This window comes from Mobula birostris, chromosome 5, assembly GCF_030028105.1.
Source record: "Mobula birostris isolate sMobBir1 chromosome 5, sMobBir1.hap1, whole genome shotgun sequence".
Taxonomy (NCBI): Eukaryota; Metazoa; Chordata; class Chondrichthyes; order Myliobatiformes; family Myliobatidae; genus Mobula; species Mobula birostris.
In genome coordinates this window covers 209,445,459-209,467,513 of record NC_092374.1, presented here as the reverse complement: position 1 = coordinate 209,467,513, position 22,055 = coordinate 209,445,459, and the positions used below count along the sequence as shown (strand labels likewise).

General features: G+C 45.2%; 1 protein-coding gene across 1 annotated transcript in view; it reads left to right on the top strand.

Annotated features, from left to right (window-relative positions):
* Positions 1-22,055, top strand: part of LOC140198347 (uncharacterized) — a 108,433-nt gene that overhangs the window by 46,486 nt on the left and 39,892 nt on the right. The window contains 1 exon segment of the mRNA XM_072259448.1: positions 478-1,699. Within this exon segment, the coding sequence (XP_072115549.1) occupies positions 478-1,699 (1,222 nt within the window).

The window sequence follows — 22,055 nt, the reverse complement described above, 5'->3', positions numbered from 1 at the left end:
TCAAACATCTGACTTTCTGAATTGCCAGAGAATTGATCGTAGTGAGATATCATTCTCCTTCTCTCAGTGTGGGAAGAGTTTCACTCACAGGCTACCCGCAGACAGACCAGTGAGTTCACAGTGGGGAGAGGCCATTCACCTGCTCTGTGTGAGGGAGGGGAACCATTCAGTCATCCAGTCTGAAGATACATCAGCAAGTTCACACCATAGTGAGATGCTCCACCTGTTGTGGAAGCGACAAGCCATTCTGTTATCGATGGTAATGGTATATCAGAAAATTCACCAGTGAGGGGACATTGACCTGCTCAGACGGTGGGAAGGCATTCACACACTCAACCACACCACAGTGACACCAGCGAGTTCACACCGGGGAGATGCCATTCACGTGCTCTGAATGTGGGAAAGGATTCACTCAATCATCTCAACTGAATGAACACCAGCGAGTTCACACTGAAAAGATACTGTTCACCTGCTCAGACTGTGGGAAGGGATTCACTCAGTCAAATCACCTACTACAACATCAGTTAGTTCACACTGGGGAGAGGCCGTTCACCTGCTCAGACTGTGGGAAGCGATTCAATCACCCGTCTAACCTACAGAGACACCAGCGTGTTCACACCGGGGAGAAGCCATTCACATGCTCTGAATGTGGGAAGGTATTTGCTCGGTCATCTCAACTGAAGTTACATCAGCGAGTTCACACTGGGGAGAAGCCGTTCAGCTGCTCTGAATGTGGGAAAGGATTTATTCGTTCATCTCTGCTCTTGCGACACCAGCAAATTCACACTGGAGAGAAGCCGTTCATCTGCTCAGAATGTGGGAAGGGATTCACTCAATCATCCAACCTACTGACACACCAGCGAGTTCACACTGGTGAGAAGCCGTTCACTTGCTCTACCTGTGGGAAGGGATTTGCCCAGTCATCTGAACTGAAGTTACATCAGCGAGTTCATACTGGGGAGGTGCCGTTCACTTGCTCTGAATGTGGGAAGAGATTCGCTGTGTCATCTCGACTGAAGTTACATCAGCGAGTTCACACTGGGAAGAAGCCGTTCACCTGCTCACACTGTGGGAAGGGGTTCACTCAGTTGTCCAACCTGCAGAGTCACCAGCAAGTTCACACTGGGGAGAAGCCATTCACTTGCTCTGAATGTGGGAAAGGATTCACCCAGTCAGTTAAACTGAAGGAGCATCAGCGAGTTCACACTGGGGAGAAGCCGTTCAGTTGCTCTGAATGTGGGAAGGGATTTGCTCGGTCATCTGAACTGAAGTTACATCATCAAGTTCACACTGGGGAGAAGCCGTTCACTTGCTCTGAATTTGGGAAGGTATTTTCTTGGTCATCTGAACTGAAGATACATCAGCGAGTCCACACTGGGGAGAAGCCATTCACTTGCTCTGAATGTGGGAAGTTATTTGCTGGGTCATCTGACCTGAAGTTACATCAGTGAGTTCACACTGGGCAGAGGCCATTCACCTGCTCTGAATGTGGGAAGGGATTCACTCACTCGTCCAACCTACAGAGACACCAGCGAGTTCACATTGGGGAGAAGCCATTCACATGCTCTGAATGTGGGAAAGGATTCATCCAGTCATCTGAACTGAAGTTACATCAGCGAGTCCACACTGGGGAGAAACCGTTCACCTGCTCTGAATGTGGGAAGGGATTCACTCACTCGTCCAACCTACAGAGACACCAGCGAGTTCACACTGGGGAGAAGCCGTTCACCCGCTCTGAATGTGGGTAGGTATTTGCTCGGATATCTGACCTGAAGTCACATCAGCGAGTTCACACTGGGGAGAAGCCGTTCACTTGCTCAAACTGTGGAAAGAGATTTACTCACTCGTCCAACCTACAGAGACACCAGCGAGTTCACACTGGGGAGAAGCCGTTCACATGCTCTGAATGTGGGAAGGGATTTACGGATCCATCTCATCTGAAGCTACATCAGCGAGTCCACACTGGGGAGAAACCATTCACTTGCTCTGAATGTGGGAAGGGATTTGCTTGGTCAGCTGAACTGAAGTTACATCAGCGAGTCCACACTGGGGAGAAGCCGTTCAGTTGCTCTGAATGTGGGAAAGGATTCATTCGTTCATCTCAGCTCTTGAGACACCAGCAAATTCACACTGGGTAAAAACCATTCAGCTGTTCAGAATGTGGGAAGGCGTTCAGCTATTCAATTCATCTGAAAGAACATCAGTTTGTTCACACTGCGGAGAGGACATTCAGCTGCTCAGACTGCAAAAGGATTCATTCGGCGTTTTGCACTACTGACACACCAGTTGGTTCACACGTGGGAGAAGCCATTCACTTGCTCTGAATGTGGGCAATGATTCATGAGTTTATCTCAGCTTTTGAGACACCAGCAAATTCACACTGGGGAGAAACCATTCACCTGCTTAGAATGTGGGAAGGGATTCACCCATTCAGCTCATCTGAAGCAACATCAGTGACTTCACACTGGGGAATGGCCATTCACATGCTCTGAATGTGGGAAGGGATTCACCCAATCAGCTTAACTGAAGGTGCATCAGCAAGTTCACACTGGGGAGAGGCCATTCACTGCTCTGAATGTGGGAAGGGATTCATTGTCAGCTCAACTCAAGAAACATCAGCGAGTTCACACTGGGGAAAAACCTTTCAGCTGCTCTGAATGTGGGAAGGGATTCACTCAGTCATCCAAACTTATGATGCACTACATAGAAGATAGAACATAGAATAGTACAGCACAGTACAGGCCCTTCGGCCCACAATGTTGTGCTGACCCTCAAACCCTATCTCCCATATAAGCCCCCACCTTAGATTCCTCCATATACCTGTCTAGTAGTCTCTTAAACTTCACTAGTGTATCTGCCTCCACCACTGACTCAGGCAGTGCATTCCACGCACCAACCACTCTCTGAGTAAAAAACCTTCCTCTAATATCCCCCTTGAACTTCCCACCCATTACCTTAAAGCCATGTCCTCTTGTATTGAGCAGTGGTGCCCTGGGGAGGAGGCACTGGCTATCCACTCTATCTATTCCTCTTATTATCTTGTACACCTCTATCATGTCTCCTCTCATCCTCCTTCTCTCCAAAGAGTAAAGCCCTAGCTCCCTTAATCTCTGATCATAATGCATACTTTCTAAACCAGGCAGCATCCTGGTAAATCTCCTCTGTACCCTTTCCAGTGCTTCCACATCCTTCCTATAGTGAGGTGACCAGAACTAGACACACTACTCCAAGTGTGGCCTAACCAGAGTTTTTTGAGCTGCATCATTACATCGCGACTCTTAAACTCTATCCCTCAACTTATGAAAGCTAACACCCCATAAGCTTTCTTAACTACCCTATCCACCTGTGAGGCAACTTTCAGGGATCTGTGGGCATGTACCCCGAGATCCCTCTGCTCCTCCACACTACCAAGTATCCTGCCATTTACTTTGTACTCTGCCTTGGAGTTTGTCCTTCCAAAGTGTACCACCTCACACTTGTCCAGGTTGAACTCCATCTGCCACTTCTCAGCCCACTTCTGCATCCTATCAATGTCTCTCTGTAATCTTTGACAATCCTCTACACTATCTACAACACCACCAACCTTTGTGTCGTCTGCAGACTTGCCAACCCACCCTTCTACCCCACATCCAGGTCGTTAATAAAAATCACGAAAAGTAGAGGTCCCAGAACAGATCCTTGTGGGACACCACTAGTCACAATCCTCCAATCTGAATGTACTCCCTCCACCACCACCCTCTGCCTTCTGCAGGCAAGCCAGGGCATCAAAGGTTATGGTGAGAAGGCAGGGGAGTGGGACTAAATAGGAAAATGGATCAGCTCATGATAAAATGGCGGAGCAGACCCGATGGGCCGAATGGCCTACTTCTGCTCCTTTGTCTTATGGTCTTATGCTTCTCATACAGTAACCCTTTCCTGGAATCATTTTTGTGAATCTTCTCTGAACCTTCTCCAATGTCAGTATATCCTTTCTAGAATAAGGAGCCCAGAACTGCACACAATATTCCAAGTGTGGTCTCATGAGTGCCTTATAGAGCCTCAACATCACATCCCTGCTCTTATATTCTATACCTCTAGAAATGAATGCCACCATTACATTCACCTTCTTCACCACCGACTCAACCTGGAGGTTAACCTTTAGGGTATCCTGCACAAGGTCTCCCAAGTTCCTTTGCATCTCCGCATTTTGAATTCTCTCCCAATATAAATAATCGTCTGTCTGTTTATTTCTTCCACCAAAGTGCATGACCATACACTTTCCAACATTGTATTTCATTGTCTAGTTCTATGTCCATTCCCCTAAACTATCTAAATTTCTCTGCAAGCTGTCTGTTTCCTCAGCACTACCCGCTCCTCCACAGATTTTGTATCATCGACAAATTTAGCTACAGATCTATTAATCCCATAGTTGAAATCATTGACAGACAGCAGAAAAAGCAGTGGTCCAAACACCGACCACTGTGGAACTCCGGCAGCTAGCCAGAATAGGATCCCATTATTCCCACTCTGTTTTCTGTTGATCAGCCAATGCTCCACCCATGCTAGTAACTTTCCTTTAATTCCATAAGACAAAGGAGCAGAAGTCGGCCATTCGGCCCATCAAGTCTGCTCTGCCATTTTAGCATGAGCTGATCCATTCTCCCATTTAGTCCCACTCCCCCGCCTTCTCACCATAACCTTTGATGCCCTGGCTACTTAGATACCTATCAATCTCTGCCTCAAATACACCCAATGACTTGGCCTCCACTGCCACCTGTGGCAACAAATTCCATAGATTCGCCACCCTCTGGCTAAAAAAATTTCTTCACATCTCTGTTCTGAATGGGCGCCCTTCAATCCTTAAGTCATGCCCTCTCGTACTAGACTCCCCCATCATGGGAAACAACTTTGCCACATCCACTCTGACCATGCCTTTCAACATTCGAAATGTGTCTATGAGGTCCCCCCTCATTCTTCTAAACTCCAAGGGATACAGTCCAAGAGCGGACAAACGTCCCTTATATGTTAACCCTCTCATTCCCGGAATCATTCTAGTGAATCTTCTCTGTATCCTCTCCAACGTCAGCACATCCTTTCTTAAATAAGGAGACCAAAACTGCCCACAGTACTCCAAGTGAGGTCTTACCAGCGCCTTTTCGAGCCCCAACATCACATCCCTGCTCCTATACTCTATTCCCCTAGAACTGAATGCCAACATTGCATTCGCCTTCCTCACCACCGACTCAACCTGGAGGTTAACCTTAAGGGTATCCTGCACGAGGACTCCCAAGTCCCGTTGCATCTCAGAACTTTGAATTCTCTCCCATTTAAATAATAGTCTGCCTGTTTATTTCTTCTGCTAAAGTGCAGAACCATACACTTTCCAACATTGTATTTCATTTGCCACTTCTTTGCCCATTCTTCCAATCTGTCCAAGTCTCTCTGCAGACTCTCTGATTCCTCAGCACTACCGGCCCCTCCACCTATCTTCGTATCATCAGCAAACTTAGCCACAAAGCCATCTATTCCATAATCTAAATCGTTGATGTACAACTTAAAAAGAAGCGGCCTCAACACTGATCCCTGTGGAAAACCACTGGTAACCGGCAACCAACCAGAATAGGATCCTTTTATTCCCACTCTCTGCTTCCTGCCTATCACCCAATGCCCTATCCACGTATGTAACTTTCCCGTAATTCCATGGGGTCTTATCTTGTTAAGCAGCCTTATCTGTGGCACCTTGTCAAAGGCTTTCTGAAAATCCAAATATACAACATCCACTGCGTCTCACTTGTCTAGCCTACTTGTAATTCTCTCAAAAAATTGGAATAGGTTTGGCAGGCAGGACTTTCCTTTAAAGAAACCATGCTGAGTTCTGCCTATCTTGTCATATGCCTCCAGGTACTCTGTAACCTCATCCTTGACAATCGACTCCAACAACTTCCCAAGCTAACAGGTCTATAATTTCCTTTTTGCTTCCTTGCCCCCTTCTTAAATAACGGAGTGCATTTGCAATCTTCCAGTCTTCCAGAACCATGCCAGAATGTATCGACTTTTGAAAGATCATCTCTAATGCCTCCGCAATCTCTGTTGCAACTTCCTTCGGAACACGAGGGCGTATTCCATCTGGTACAGGAGATTTATCTACCTTTAGACTATTCAGCTTCCTGAGTACTTTCTCTGTCGTAATTATGACTGCGCGCACTTCTCTTCCCTGCCACCCTTGAGTGTCTGGTATTCTGCTGATGTCTTCCTCAGTGAAGAATGATGCAAAATACTCATTCTGTTCCTCTACCATCTCCTTATCTCCCATTACAATTTCTCCAGCATCATGGAATCGGTAATTCCACAGGCTCTTATCATGCTGTACAGTACGTTGTCAAATGCCCACTGAAATTCCAAGTACACCATATCTACAGCATCTCCTTTGTCTATCCTGCTTGTAATTTCCTCAAAGAATTGCAGTAGGTTAGTCAGGCAGCATTTTTCTTTTAGGAAACCATGTTGGCTATGGTCTACCTTCTCATGTGCCTCCCAGTACTCCGTAAACTCGTCCCGAACAATCAAACCCAAAAACTTCCCAACCACTGATGTCAGGCTAACAGGTCTATCGTTTCCTTTCTGCTCCTCCCACCCTTCTTACTAGCGGAGTAACATTTGCAATTTTCCCTTCATCCAATATAATACGAGAATCTGTCGATTCTTGAAAGATCGTTGTTAAAGCCTCCGCAATCTCTCCAGCTATTTCCTTCAGAACCCGAGGGTGCATTCCATCAGGTCCGGGAGATTTATCCACCTTCAGACTATTAAGCTTCTTGAGCACATCCTAAGTCGTAATTTTCTCTGCACATTAATATTGCCACCTTAATGGTGGGGAGGAGAAGATGGCGGCACGACGCAGCGTGTGCGGCCGTTCCCAATGATATCGATTATGTGTAACTAGGGGGCCGTGCACAATCCGAATTTGATGGAGACAGCTGTGACAGGCAGGGAGGAACACCTGAAGTAACTTCTGAAATGCCTGCTTCACTGCCACTGCTACTGTGCGATCGAGAATCTCCGGAGACGAAGGCCCCAAATCCTCAGCTTTGCCTATTGCTTGTTGCTGGGGCCAAGGTGGAAGCGCTCGGCAGAGATAGTGCTCAGTGCTCAGTGTCGAAGAGCTGGTCGGAGGCTCGGAGTTGACGGATGGACTCGGAGTCAGGCTGTGGTTGGATGCTTCCGGGATGCTGCATTGGCAAGTTGGTAGCACTGGAGGTTTACCGCCTGCGTGAGATGATGGGACTTTCGAGAGACTTTGAGATTTTTACCGTGCTATGGTCTGTTCTTTATCAAATTACGGTATTGTTTTGCACTGTTGTAACTATATTTTATAATTATGTGGTTTTTGTTAGTTTTCAAGTCAGTTTGTCATGTGTTTCCGTGATGTCATTCTGGAAAAACATCGTATCATTTCTTAATGCATGCATTACTAAATGACAATAAAAGAGGACTGCATGTCCTCATAATCTAATCTAACATAGAAACATAGAACATAGAAACTGGGTGCAGGAGTGGGCCACTTGGCCTTTCGAGCCTGCACCGCCATTCATTATGATCATGGCTGATCATCCAACTCAGAACCCTGTACCAGCCTTCCCTCCATACCCCCTGATCTCTTTAGCCACAAGGGCCATATCTAACTCCCTCTTAAATATAGCCAATGGACTGGCCTCAACTGTTTCCTGTGGCAGAGAATTCCACAGATTCACCACTCTCTGTGTGAAGAAGTTTTTCCTAATCTCGGTCCTAAAAGACTTCCCCTTTATTCTCAAACTCTGACCCCTCGTTCTGAACTTCCTGAACATCGGGAACAATTTTCCTGCATCTAGCCTGTCCAATCCCTTTAGGATTTTATACGTTTCAATAAGGTCCCCCCTCAATCTTCTAAATTCCAACGAATATAAGCCTAGTCAATCCAGTCTTTCATCATATGAAAGTCCTGCCATCACAGGAATCAATCTGGTGAACCTTCTTTGTACTCCCTGTATGGCAAGAATGTCTTTCCTCAGATTAGGGGACCAAAACTGCACACAATACTCCAGGTGTGGTCTCACCAAGGCCTTGTACAGCTGCAGTAGTACCTCCCTGCTCCTGTACTCGAATCCTCTTGCTATGAATGCCAGCATACCATTCGCCTTTTTCACCGCCTGCTGTACCTGCATGCCCACCTTCAATGACTGGTGTATAATGACACCCAGGTCTCGTTACACCTCCCCTTTTCCTAATCGGCCACCATTCAAATAATAATCTGTTTTCCTGTTTTTGCCACCAAAATGGATAACCTCACATTTATCCATATTAAATTGCATCTGCCATGAATTTGCTCACTCACCTAACCTATCCAAGTCACCCTGCATCCTCCTCACAGCTAACACTGCCGCCCAGCTTCGTGTCATCTGAAAACTTGGAGATGCTGCATTTAATTCCCACATCTAAGTCATAACTTCATACTTCACTTCCCTAACACTCTTGAATATCCGGTATACTGCAAATGTCTTCCACTGTGAAGACTGATGCAAAATACGCATTCTCTTCCTCTACCATCTCTGTCTCTCTCATCACAATATCTCCAGCATCATTTTCTATTGGTCCTATATCTACCCTCAACTCTCTTTTACTTAAAAATACTTATAGTACCTTCTTTGACATTAGTCACCAGCTTCCTTTCATAATACATCTTTTCCTTCCCAACGACGTTCTTAGTTTCCTTCTGCAAGTTATTAAAAGCTTCTCAATTCTCTATCTTCCCACTAGGTTTGGCTTCCTTGTATGCCATATAACAATACAACCATAAACCATATAACAATTAACAAGCCATCTCGGCTCTTCTAGTCCGTGCCGAACTCCTACTCTCACCGACCTGCACTTGATCCTTAACCCTCCATTCCTTTCCTGTCCATATATCTATCGAATTTAACTTTAAATGACAACATTGAACCTGCCTCAACCACTTCTGCTGGAAGCTCGTTCCACACAGCCACCACTCTCTGAGTAAAGAAGTTTCCCCTCATGTTACCCCTAAACTTTTGCCCTTTAACTCGTAACTCATGTCCTCCTGTTTGAATCTCCCCCACACGCAATGGAAAATGCCTATCCACGTCAACTCTATCAATCCTCCTCATAATTTTAAACACCTCTATCAAGTCCCCTCTCAAACTTCTACGCTCCAAAGAATAGAGACCTAACTTGTTCAACCTTTCTCTGTAACTTAGGAGATGAAACCCAGGCAACATTTTAGTAAACCTCCTCTGTACTCTCTCAATTTTATTGACATCTTTCCTATAATTCGGTGACCCGATCTGTACACAATACTCCAAATTTGGCCTTACCAATGCCTTATACAATTTCAACATGACATCCCAACTCCTATACTCAATGCTCTGATTAATAAAGGCCAGCATACCAAAAGCTTTCTTCACCACCCTATCCACATGAGATTCCACCTTCAGGGAACTATGAACCATTATTCCTAGATCCCTCTGTTCTACAGCAGTCTTCAATGCCCTACCATTTACCATGTATGTCCTATTTTGATTAGTCCGACCAAAATGTAGCACCTCACATTTTTCAGCATTAAACTCCATCTGCCATCTTTCAGCCCACTCTTCCAACTGGCCTAAATCTATCTGCAAACTTTGAAAACCCACTTCACTGTCCACAGCACCGCCTATCTTAGTGTCATCTGCATACTTACTAATCGAATTTACCACCCCATCATCCAGATCATTAATATGCCCTCTCCTTTACTTTTAATTTGGCTCTGACTTCACTTGTCAGCCACTTTAGTGTCCATCTTTCATTCAAAAATTTCTTCTTGTTTTCTAAATCAATATATAGAGGGACCAACTAGAGGGGATGCAATATTGGATCTCCTGTTAGGAAACGAGTTAGGACAAGTGATGGAAGTCTGTGTAGGGGAGGACTTTGGTTCCAGTGATCATAACACCATTAGTTTCAACTTGATCATGGACAAGGATCTATCTGGTCCTAGGGTTGAGGTTCTGAACTGGAAGAAGACCAAATTTGAAGAAATGAGAAAGGATCTAAAAAGTGTGGATTGGGACAGGTTGTTCTCTGGCAAAGATATGATCGGTAGGTGGGAAGCCTTCAAAGGAGAAATTTTGAGAGTGCAGAATTTGTATGTTCCTGTCAGGATTAAAGGCAAAGTGAATAGGAATAAGGAACCTTGGTTCTCAAGGGATATTGCAACTCTGATAAAGAAGAAGAGGGAGTTGTATCACATGTATAGGAAACAGGGAGTAAATAAGGTGCTTGAGGAGTATAAGAAGTGCAAGAAAATACTTAAGAAAGAAATCAGGAGGGCTAAAAGAAGACATGAGGTTGCCTTGGCAGTCAAAGTGAAGGATAATCCAAAGAGCTTTTACAGGTATATTAAGAGCAAACGGATTGTAAGGGATAAAATTGGTCCTCTTGAAGATCAGAGTGGTCGGCTATGTGCAGAACCAAAGGAAATGGAGGAGATCCTAAATAGGTTTTTTGTGTCTGTATTTACTAAGGAAACTGGCATGAAGTCTATGGAATTAAAGGAAACAAGTTGTGAGATCATGGAAACTGTACAGATTGAAAAGGAGGAGGTGCTTACTGTCTTGAGGAAAACTCAAGTGGATAAATCCCCGGGACCTGACAGGGTGTTCCCTCGGACCTTGAAGGAGACTAGTGTTGAAATTGCAGGGGCCCTGGCAGAAATATTTAAAATGTTGCTCTCTACAGGTGAGGTGCCGGAGGATTGGACAGTGGCTCATGTTGTCCTGTTGTTTAAAAAAGGATCGAAAAGTAATCCGGGAAATTATAGGCCGGTAAGTTTAACGTCGGTAGTAGGTAAGTTATTGGAGGGAGTACTAAGAGACAGAATCTACAAGCATTTGGATAGACAGGGACTTATTAGGGAGAGTCAACATGGCTTTGTGCATGGTAGGTCATGTTTGACCAATCTATTGTAATTTTTCGAGGAGGTTACCAGGAAAGTGGATGAAGGGAAGGATGGGAGGTTTGTTAGGAAAATTCAGTCGCTAGGTATACATGGAGAGGTGGTAAATTGGGTCAGACATTGGCTCAATGGAAGAAGCCAAAGAGTGGTAGCAGAGAATTGCTTCTCTGAGAGGAGGCCTGTGACTAGTGGTGTGCCACAGGGATCAGTGCTGGGTCCATTGTTATTTGTCATCTATATCAGTGATCTGGATGGTAATGTGGTAAATTGGATCAGCAAGTTTGCTGATGATACAAAGATTGGAGGTGTAGTAGACAGTGAGGAAGGTTTTCAGAGCCTGCAGATGTACTTGGACCAGCTGGAAAAATAGGGTGAAAAATGGCAGATGGAGTTTAATACAGACAAGTGTGAGGTATTGCACGTTGGAAGGACAAACCAAGGTAGAACATACAGGGTTAATGGTAAGGCACTGAGGAATGCAGTAGAACAGAGGGATCTGGGAATACAGATACAAAATTCCCTAAAAGTAGCATCACAGATAGATAGGGTCGTAAAGAGAGCTTTTGGTACATTGGACTTTATTAATCAAAGTATTGCGTATAAGAGCTGGAATGTTATGATGAGGTCGTATAAGGTATTGGTGAGGCCGAATCTGGAGTATTGTGTTCAGTTTTGGTCACCAAATTTCAGGAAGGATATAAATAAGATTGAAAGAGTGCAAAGAAGGTTTACCAGGATGTTGCTGGGACTTGAGAAACTCAGTTACAGAGAAAGGTTGTGTAGGTTAGGAGTTTATCCCCTGGAGCGTAGAAGAATGAGGGGAGATTTGATAGAGGTACATAAAATTATGATGGGTATTGATAGAATGAGTGCAAGCAGGCTTTTTCCACTGAGGCAAGTGGAGAAAAAAACCAGAGGACATGGGTTAAGAGTGAGGGGGGAAAAGTTTAAAGGGAACATTAGGGGGGGCTTCTTCACACAGAGTGGTGGGAGTATGGAATGAGCTGCCAGACGAGGTGGTTCTGTGGAATTCTCTGCCACAGGAAACAGTTGAGGCCAGTTCATTGGCTATATTTAAGAGGGAGTTAAATATGGCCCTTGTGGCTACGGGGGTCAGGGGATATGGAGGGAAGGCCGGGGCGGGGTTCTGAGTTGGATGATCAGCCATGATCATAATGAATGGCGGTGCAGGCTCGATCGGCCGAATGGCCTACTCCTGCACCTATTTTCTATGTTAAATGCGGGTTCTTTTTTAACATTTAAGAATAAATTGGACAGATACATGGATGGGAGGTGTATGGAGGAATATGGTCCGTGTGCAGGTCAGTGGGACTAGGCAGAAAATGGTTCGGCACAGCCAAGAAGGGCCAAAAGGCCTTTTTCTGTGCTGTAGTTTGTCTATGGTTTCTATAGTTTAGAATATACATATCTATCTTGCACTTACCCCGTTTTTCGCAGAAACTCCAGCCATTGCTGCTCTGTTGTCCTTCCTGCAAGTGTCCCTTTCCGGTCAACTTTGGCCAGTTCCCTTCTCATGCCATTGTAATTTCCTTTATTCCACTGCAATACCAAACACTGGAATTTAGTTTCTCCTTCAGAAATTTCAACTCAATCATATTGTGATCACTGTTGCTCAAGGGTTCCTTAACCTTAAGCTCTCTTATCACCTCCGGATCATTGCACATCACCCAATCCAGTACAACTGATCCGCTAGTGAGCTCAACAACAAGCTATTCTAAAAGCCATCCCTTAGACATTCTACAAACACACTCTCTTGACGTTCAGTACTGACCTGGTTTTACCAATCCACTTTCATGTTAAAATCCCCAACGATTATCATGACTTTGCCCTTCCGACATGCCTTTTCTATCTGCTACTGTAATTTGTAATCCACATCCCGACTGCTGTCTGGAGACCTGTTTACAACTGCCATTAGGGTCCTTTTACCCTTGCCATTTCTTACCACCAATCATAGAGACTACACCTTCTGATCCTATGTCATTGCTTTCTAATGATGTAATATTATTTCTTATACACAGGGTCACACCACCCCCTCTGGCTACTAACCTATCTTTCTGATACACCGTATATCCTTGGACATTCAGCTCCCAATGGCAGCCATCCTTTAGCCAAGTTTCAGAAATATCCACAAAGTCATACTTGCCAATCTGTAGCTGAATTTCAAGGTCATCTGTTTTATTTCTTATGCTGCAAGCATTCAAATATAACACTTTCAGTCCAGTATTGAATGAACTTCAGCGTGTAAACACTGGGGACAAACTGTACAAGTGCTCAGACTGCAGGAAGGAATTCACTCAGTCATCTCAACTGAATAAACATCACCGAGTTCGCACTGAGTAGAAACCGTTCATCTGTTCCGACTGGGAATGAATTCAGTCTTTCATCTCGCCTGCCGACACACCAGACTGTTTTCAGCAGTGAGAGGACGTTGACCTGCTCAGACTGCGGGAAGGCATTCAACACTTATCCACGCTGCAGAGACAGTGGTGGGTTCACACTGTGGTGAGGGAGGCGATGTGCTCTGAATGTGGGATGGGTTTCAATCAGTCATTCATCCTTGTGTCACCCTACCGAGCTTTGACCCATCGCTTATCGGAGAGACCAGAAGTTTGAGAGAACACAATTCACTCAGGTTCGCCAATCGAGTATTAACGGCGGTGGTTCAGGGCAGGTTATTTTTGAGCTTTCAGCAGTGGCCACTCAGCATTCAGGATGGATTATCAAGAAGATATTAATGTTAGGCCGGAGCAGGTGCAGCGGTCGTTGTTGGAGTGGACAGTTGGAGCGGAGACATTGAGACTTTACTTCTTTGAGGTTTCAATGCGGAGAGCATTCAATCAGAGAAGGCAAAATTATGCCGGAGGTAGAATATTATTTGCCACCTTCTTTAAATTTACTCAGTTACAACAGTCGAGATGTCAGGCAGGATAGTGGAAAGCTCCTCTTGCGGGACTTGGGAAGGCAGGGAACCCTTCTATGTCCCTAATAACTGCAGCTTCAGTTCTGAACGATCCACATTAAGGAGGGGGAGCTGGAACTGGATGAACTCCAGATCATTCGGAAGGCTGGAGGGGTGATAGGTAGGAATTATAGAGAGGTAGTTGCAACCAAGGTGCACAGCACAGTAAACTGGGTGACAGGAAGGGGAAAGGGGGAAACAGTGAGTGCAGTGTACCCCTGTGTCCATCCCCATGGACAACACATATATCACTTTAGACGCACTTATAGACGGTGGGATGACCTGGCAATGGAAGGTCACAGCAGGGGGGATCTCTGGCGCTTAGTCTGGCTCTGAGACTGAGAAGGGAAGGGTGGAGAAGAGGCGAGCTGTGGTCATAGGTGACTCGTTAGTTAAGGGAACTGACTGGATGTTCTGTGTGCGAGAATGAGATCCCAGGACAGTATGTTGTCTCCTGTGTGCTCAGGGTGAGTGCTCAGCATTCCTCAGAGGGGTGAACAGGGAAGGTCGTGGTCCATGTGGGTACCAATGATATGGGCTGGTAGAGTAACGGGGTTCTGCAAAGGGAGTTCAGGGAGTGTGGTGCTTAGTTAAAGAGCAGCTCATCCAGGGCTGTGATCACAGGTCTGTCATCTGTGTCACGAGTCAGGAATAGGGAGAATATACAGTTTAACATGTGGCTAAGGAGTTGGTGCAGGAGGGACGGCATAAGATTATTGGATTATTTGAGCCCGCAAGGATTGCAGTATGCACAGGAGTGTGAGTGCGTTGGGGGAGAGGGGACATTGTTGATGGAGGGTGAAGTGGGCAGTCAGGTCTCGGTCTCTCTCTCTCTCTGAGAGATGGTATATATCATTATCTGGATAGACAGGGTCTGATTAGGAACAGTCAACATGGATTTGTGCGTTGAAGGTCATGTTTGACAAATCTTATTGAATATTTTGATGAGTTACTAGGACAGTTGACGACGGTAAAGCGGTGGATGTTGTCTATATGGACTTCAGTAAGGCCTTTGACAAGGTTCCACATGGAAGGTTAGTTAGGAAGGTTCAATCGTTAGGCATTAATATCGAAGTAGTAAAATGGATTCAGCAGTGGCAGGATGGGAGACGCCAGAGAGTAGTGGTGGGTAACTGTGTGTCAGATTGGAGGGCGATGTGTAGCGGTGTGCCTCAGGAATCTGTACTGGGTCCAATGTTGTTTATAATATATATCAATGACCTGGATGATGGGGTGGTAAATTGGATTAGTAAGTCTGCAGGTGATACTAAGATAGGTGGCGTTCTGGATAATGAAGTAGGTTATCAAAGCTTGGAGAGAGATTTAGGCCATTTAGAAGAGTGGGCTGAAGGATGGCAGATGGAGTTTAATGCTGAAAAATGTGAAGTGCTACAATTTGGTCGGAATAATCAAAATAGGACATACATGGTAAATGGTAGGGCGTTGAAAAATGCTGTAGAACAGAGGGATCTGTTCCCTGAAGGTGGAATCTCATGTGGATAAGGTGATGAAGAAAGCGTTTGGTATGCTGTCCTTTATTAATCAGAGTATAGGAGTTGGGATGTAATGTTGAAATTGTATAAGGCATTGGTGAGGCCAAATTTGGAGTATTGTGTGCAGTTCTGGTCACCGCATTGTAGAAAAGATGTCAATAAAATTGAGAGAGTACAGAGGAGGTTTACTAAAATGTTGCCTGGGTTTCATCTCCGAAGTTACATAGAAAGGTTCAATAAGTTAGGTCTTTATTCCTTGGAGCATAGAAGGTTGAGGGGGGACTTGATTGAGGTATTTAAAATTATGAGGGTGATAGATGGAGTTGACGTGGATAGGCTTTTTCCATTGATAGTGGGGGAGATTCAAACAAGAGGACATGAGTTGAGAGTTAAAGGGCAAAAGTTTAGGGGTAACATGAGGGGGAACTTCTTTACTCAGAGAGTGGTGGCTGTGTGGAACGAGCTTCCAGTAGAAGTGGTTGAGGCAGGTTCGATGTTGTCGTTTAAAGTTAAATTGGATAGATATATGGACAGGAAAGGAATGGAGGGTTAGACAATAGACAATAGGTACAGGAGTAGGCCATTCGGCCCTTCGAGCCAGCACCGCCATTCACTATGATCATGGCTGATCATCCACTATCAGTATCCAGTTCCTGCCTTATCCCCATAACCTTTGATTCCACTATCTTTAAGAGCTCTATCCATCTCTTTTTTGAATGCATCCAGAGATTTGGCCTCCACAGCCTTCTGGAGCAGAGCATCCCATATATCCACCACTCTCTGGGTGAAAAAGTTTTTCCTCAACTCCGTTCTAAATGGCCTACCCCTTATTCTTAAACTGTGGCCTCTGGTTCTGGACTCACCCATCAGTGGGAACCTGCTTCCTGCCTGCAGCGTGTCCAATCCCTTAATAAACTTAGATGTTTCAATAAGATCCCCTCAGCCTTCTAAATTCCAGAATATACAAGCCCAGTCGCTCTGATCTTTCGACGTATCCAAGGTTTAAAAAGAGAAATTTTCAACGGTTCTTGTTTCAGTCGAAGCAAGCAGCTGAAGAAGGGAGTGGAAGAAATCGGGTAGAAAAAGTCATTTTTTTTAAAACACTGCTCGGGGAGAAGGGTCTGCACTGCACAGGCGCGTGACGTAGCGCGCCAAGGTTTAAAAGCAGACCACCATATGCAGCGGCCATTGTCAGAGTGGGACGGCTTTGGCTCAAAAGGCTTCAGTGAGAACAGGCAGAGGCCAGGGTAGGTTCCAGTAAGTTTTTTGTTGAGATTGTTTAGCATAGAGAGAATGCCAGGCAGGATGTTGAAATGCTCCTCTTGCAGGATGTGGGAAGTCAGGGAGCCCTCCGGTGTCCCTGACAACGACACCTGCAAGAACTGCATCCAGCTGCAGCTCCTGACAAACCGCGTTAGGGAACTGGAGCAGGAGATGCATGACCTGCGGATCATTTGGGAGAATGAGGAGATTATAGATAGTAGCTACAGGGAGGTAGTTACGCCAAAGGAGCAGAGGACAGGAAATTGGGTCACTGTCAGGCGAGGGAAGAGGAAAGGGCAGGCAGAGCAGAGTTCCCCTTTGGCCATTCCCCTCAACAACAAGTATACCGCATTGGATACTGTTGGGGGGGGAATGACTTACCTGGGACAAGCTGCAGTAGCCGGATCTCTGGCACTGAGTCTGGCTCCGCAGTGCAGAAGGGAGGGTGGAAAAAGAGGAGAGCGGTAGTGATAGGGGACTCTATAGTTAGAGGTGCAGATAGGAGGTTCTGTGGTTGTGACAGAGAATCCAGGATGGTTTGTTGCCTCCCGGATGCCAGGGTCAAGGATGACTCTGATCGATTGCATGACATTCTGAAGTGGGAGGGTGATCAGTCAGATGTCGTGGTGCACATCGGTACCAATGACATAGCAAGGAAGAGTGAGGGGGTCCTGGAGAGTGAGTATAGAAAGCTTGGTAGGAAGATGAAAAGCAGGACCTCGAGGGTGGTAATCTCAGGATTGTTACCTGTGCTACGTGCCAGTGAGGGTAGGAATAGGATGCTCTGGAGGATGAGCAAGTGGCTGAGGAACTGGTGTAGGAGGCAGGGTTTCAGATTTCAGGATAATTGGGACCTCTTCAGGGGCAGGTAGGACCTGTACAGGAGAGACAGGTTACACTTGAACTACAGGGGGACAAATATCCTTTCAGGGAGGTTTGTTAGTGCTATTGGGAAGGCTTTAAACTAGATTTGCAGGGGGATGGGAACCAGAGTGCCAGAGCTGACAGTGTGGCTAGGGTGAAAATAAATGTTGTTAAAAGTTCAAGCAAATCCGCTAATAGAAAGGTTGTGAGTGGTGGTAAAAATCTTCTGAAGTGTATATATTTCAATGCTAGGAGTATTGCGGGGAAGGCGGATGAGTTGAGGGTGTGGATTGACACGTGGAATTATGACGTTATAGCAATTAGTGAAACTTGGCTACAGGAGGGTCAGGACTGGCAGCTTAATATTCCAGGGTTCCGATGTTTCAGATGTGATCGAGGCAGAGGACTGAAAGGTGGGGGAGTAGCATTGCTTGTTAGGGAAAATATTACAGCAGTGCTCAGGCAGAACAGATTAGAGGGCTTGTCTACTGAGTCCTTATGGGTGGAGCTGAGAAACAGGAAAGGTATGGCCACATTAGTGGGATTGTGTTACAGACCACTCAATAGTCAAAGGAATTGGAAGAGCCAATCTGCAGGGAGATAGCAGGCAACAGCAGGAAACATAAAGTTGTGGTGGTAGGGGATTTTAATTTTCCATATATTGATTGGGACTCCCATACTGTGAGGGGTCCAGATGGGTTAGAGTTTGTAAAATGTGTTCAAAAAGTTTTCTAAATCAATATATAGAGGGACCGACTAGAGGGGATGCAATATTGGATCTCCTGTTAGGAAACGAGTTAGGACAAGTGACGGAAGTCTGTATAGGGGAGCACTTTGGTTCCAGTGATCATAACACCATTAGTTTCAACTTGATCATGGACAAGGATAGATCTGGTCCTAGGGTTGAGGTTCTTAACTGGAAGAAGGCCAAATTTGAAGAAATGAGAAAGGATCTAAAAAGCGTGGATTGGGACAGGTTGTTCTCTAGCAAGGATGTGATCGGTAGGTGGGAAGCCTTCAAAGGAGAAATTTTGAGAGTGCAGAATTTGTATGTTCCTGTCAGGATTAAAGGCAAAGTGAATAGGAATAAGGAACCTTGGTTCTCAAGGGATATTGCAACTCTGATAAAGAAGAAGAGGGAGTTGTATGACATGTAAAGGAAGTAGGGAGTAAATAAGGTGCTTGAGGAATATAAGAAGTGCAAGAAAATGCTTAAGAAAGAATCAGGAGGGCTAAAAGAAGACATGAGGTTGCCTTGGCAGTCAAAGTGAAGGATAATCCAAAGAGCTTTTACAGGTATATTAAGAGCAGAAGGATTGTAAGGTATAAAATTGGTCCTCTTGAAGATCAGAGTGGTCGGCTATGCACGGAACCAAAGGAAATGGGAGAGATCTTAAATAGGTTTTTTGCGTCTGTATTTACTAAGGAAACTGGCATGAAGTCTATGGAATTAGGGGAAACAAGTAGTGAGATCATGGAAACTCTACAGATCGAAAAGGAGGAGGTCCTTGCTGTCTTGAGGAAACTTAAAGTGGATAAATCCCCTGGACCTTGAGGGTGTTCCCTCGGACCTTGAAGGAGACTGGTGTTGAAATTGCAGGGGCCCTGGCAGAAATATTTAAAATGTTGCTGTCTACAGGTGGGGTGCCGGAGGATTGGAGAGTGGCTCATGTTGTTCCGTTGTTTAAAAAAGGATCGAAAAGTAATCCGGGAAATTATAGGCCGGTAAATTTAACGTCGGTAGTAGGTAAGTTATTGGAGTAGGTAAGTTACTAAGAGACAGAATCAAGGTTACCAGGAAAGTGGATGAAGGGAAGGCAGTGGATATTGTCTACATGGACTTCAGTAAGGCCTGTGACAAGGTCCCGCATGGGAGGTTAGTTAGGAAAATTCAGTTGCTAGGTATACGTGGAGAGGTGGTAAATTGGATCAGACATTGGCTCAATGGAAGAAGCCAAAGAGCGGTAGTAGAGAATTGCTTCTCTGAGTGGAGGCCTGTGACTAGTGGTGTGCCACAGGGATCAGTGCTGGGTCCATTGTTATTTGTCATCTATATCAATGATCTGGATGATAATGTGGTAAATTGGATCAGCAAATTTGCTGATGATACAAAGATTGGAGGTGTAGTAGACAGTGAGGAAGGTTTTCAGAGCCTGCAGAGGGACTTGGACCAGCTGGAAAAATGGGCTGCAAAATGGCAGATGGAGTTTAATGCAGATAAGTGGGAGGTATTTCATGTTGAAAGGACAAACCAAGGTAGAACATACAGGGTTAATGGTAAGGCACTGAGGAGTGCAGTGGAACAGAGGAATCTGGGAATACAGATACAAAATTCCCTAAAAGTGGCGTCACAGGTAGATAGGGTCATAAAGAGAGCTTTTGGTACATTGGCCCTTATTAATCAAAGTATTGAGTATAAGAGCTGGAATGTTATGATGAGGTTGTATAAGGCATTGGCGAGGCCGAATCTGGAGTATTGTGTTCAGTTTTGATCACCAAATTACAGGAAGGATATAAATAAGGTTGAAAGAGTGCAGAGAAGGTTTACAAGGATGTTGCTGGGACTTGAGAAACTCAGTTACAGAGAAAGGTTGAATACGTTAGGACTTTATTCCCTGGATCGTAGAAGAATGAGGGAGATTTGATAGAGGTATATAAAATTATGATGGGTATAGATAGAGTGAATGCAAGCAGGCTTTTTCCACTGAGGCAATGGGAGAAAAAAAACAGAGGACTTGGGTTAAGGGTGAGGGGGGAAAAGTTTAAAGGGAACATTGGGGGGGACTTCTTCACACAGAGAGTGGTGGGAGTATGGAATGAGCTGCCAGATGAGGTGGTAAATGTGGGTTCTTTTTTAACATTTAAGAATAAATGGGACAGATACATGGATGGGAAGTTTATGGACTGATATGGTCCATGTGCAGGTCAGTGGGACTAGGCAGAAAATGGTTCGGCACAGCCAAGAAGGGCCAAAAGGCCTGTTTCTGTGCTGTAGTTTCTATGGTTTCTATATGACAGTCCCGCCATCCCGGGAATTAACGTTGTGAACCTATGCTGCACTCCCTCAATAGCAAGAATGTCCTTCCTCAAATTTGGAGACCAAAACTGCACACAGTACTCCAGGTGTGGTCTCACCAGGGCCCTGTACAGCTGCAGAAGGATCTCTTTGCTCCTATACTCAATTCCCCTTGTTATGAAGGCCAGCATGCCATTAGCTTTCTTCACTGCCTGCTGTACTTGCATGCTTGCTTTCAGTGACTGATGTACAAGAACACCCAGATCTCATTGTACTTCCCCTTTTCCTAAATTGACTCCATTTAGATAATAATCTGCCTTCCCGTTCTTACCACCAAAGTGGATAACCTCACATTTATCCACATTAAACTGCATCTGCCACGCATCTGCCTACTCACCCAGCCTGTCCAAGTCACCCTGCATTCTCATAACATCCTCCTCACATTTCACACTGCTACCCAGCTTTGTGTCATCAGCAAACTTGCTAATGTTACTTTTAATTCCCTCATTTAAATCATTAATATATATTGTAAACAGCTGCGGTCCCAGCACTGAACCCTGCGGTACCCCACTGGTCACCGCCTGCCATTCCGAAAGGGACCTGTTAATCGCTACTCTTTGTTTTCTGTCAGCCAGCCAATTTTCAATCCATGTCAGTACTCTGCCCCCAATACCATTTGCCCTAATTTTGCCCACTAATCTCCTATGTGGGACTTTATCAAAGGCTTTCTGAAAGTCCAAGTAAACTACATCCACTGGCTCTCCCTTGTCCATTTTCATAGTTACATCCTCAAAAAATTCCAGAAGATTAGTCAAGCACGATTTCCCCTTCGTAAATCCATGCTGACTCTCTAACCAGCAATGCTACCCCATCTCCTTTTCTTTCATGTCTATCCCTCCTGAATATTGAATATGCCTGAATGTTGACCTCCCATCCTTGGTCACCCTGGAGCCATGTCTCTGTGATCCCCACTATATAGAAACATAGAAACATAGAAAATAGGTACAGGAGTAGGCCATTCGGCCCTTCGAGCCTGCACCGCCATTTATTATGATCATGGCTGATCGTCCAACTCAGAACCCTGCACCAGCCTTCCCTCCTTACCCCCTGACCCCGTAGCCACAGGGGCCATATCTAACTCCCTCTTAAATATAGCCAATGAACTGGCCTCAACTGTTTCCTGTGGCAGAGAATTCCACAGATTCACCACTCTCTGTGTGAAGAAGTTTTTCCTAATCTCAGTCCTAAAAGGCTTCCCCTTTATCCTCAAACTGTGACCCCTCGTTCTGGACTTCCCCAACATCGGGAACAATTTTCCTGCATCTAGCCTGTCCAATCCCTTTAGGATTTTATACGCTTCAATCAGATCCTCCCTCAATCTTCTAAATTCCAACGAGTACAAGCCCAGTTCATCCAGTCTTTCTTCAAATGAAAGTCCTGCCAACCCAGGAATCAATCTGGTGAACCTTC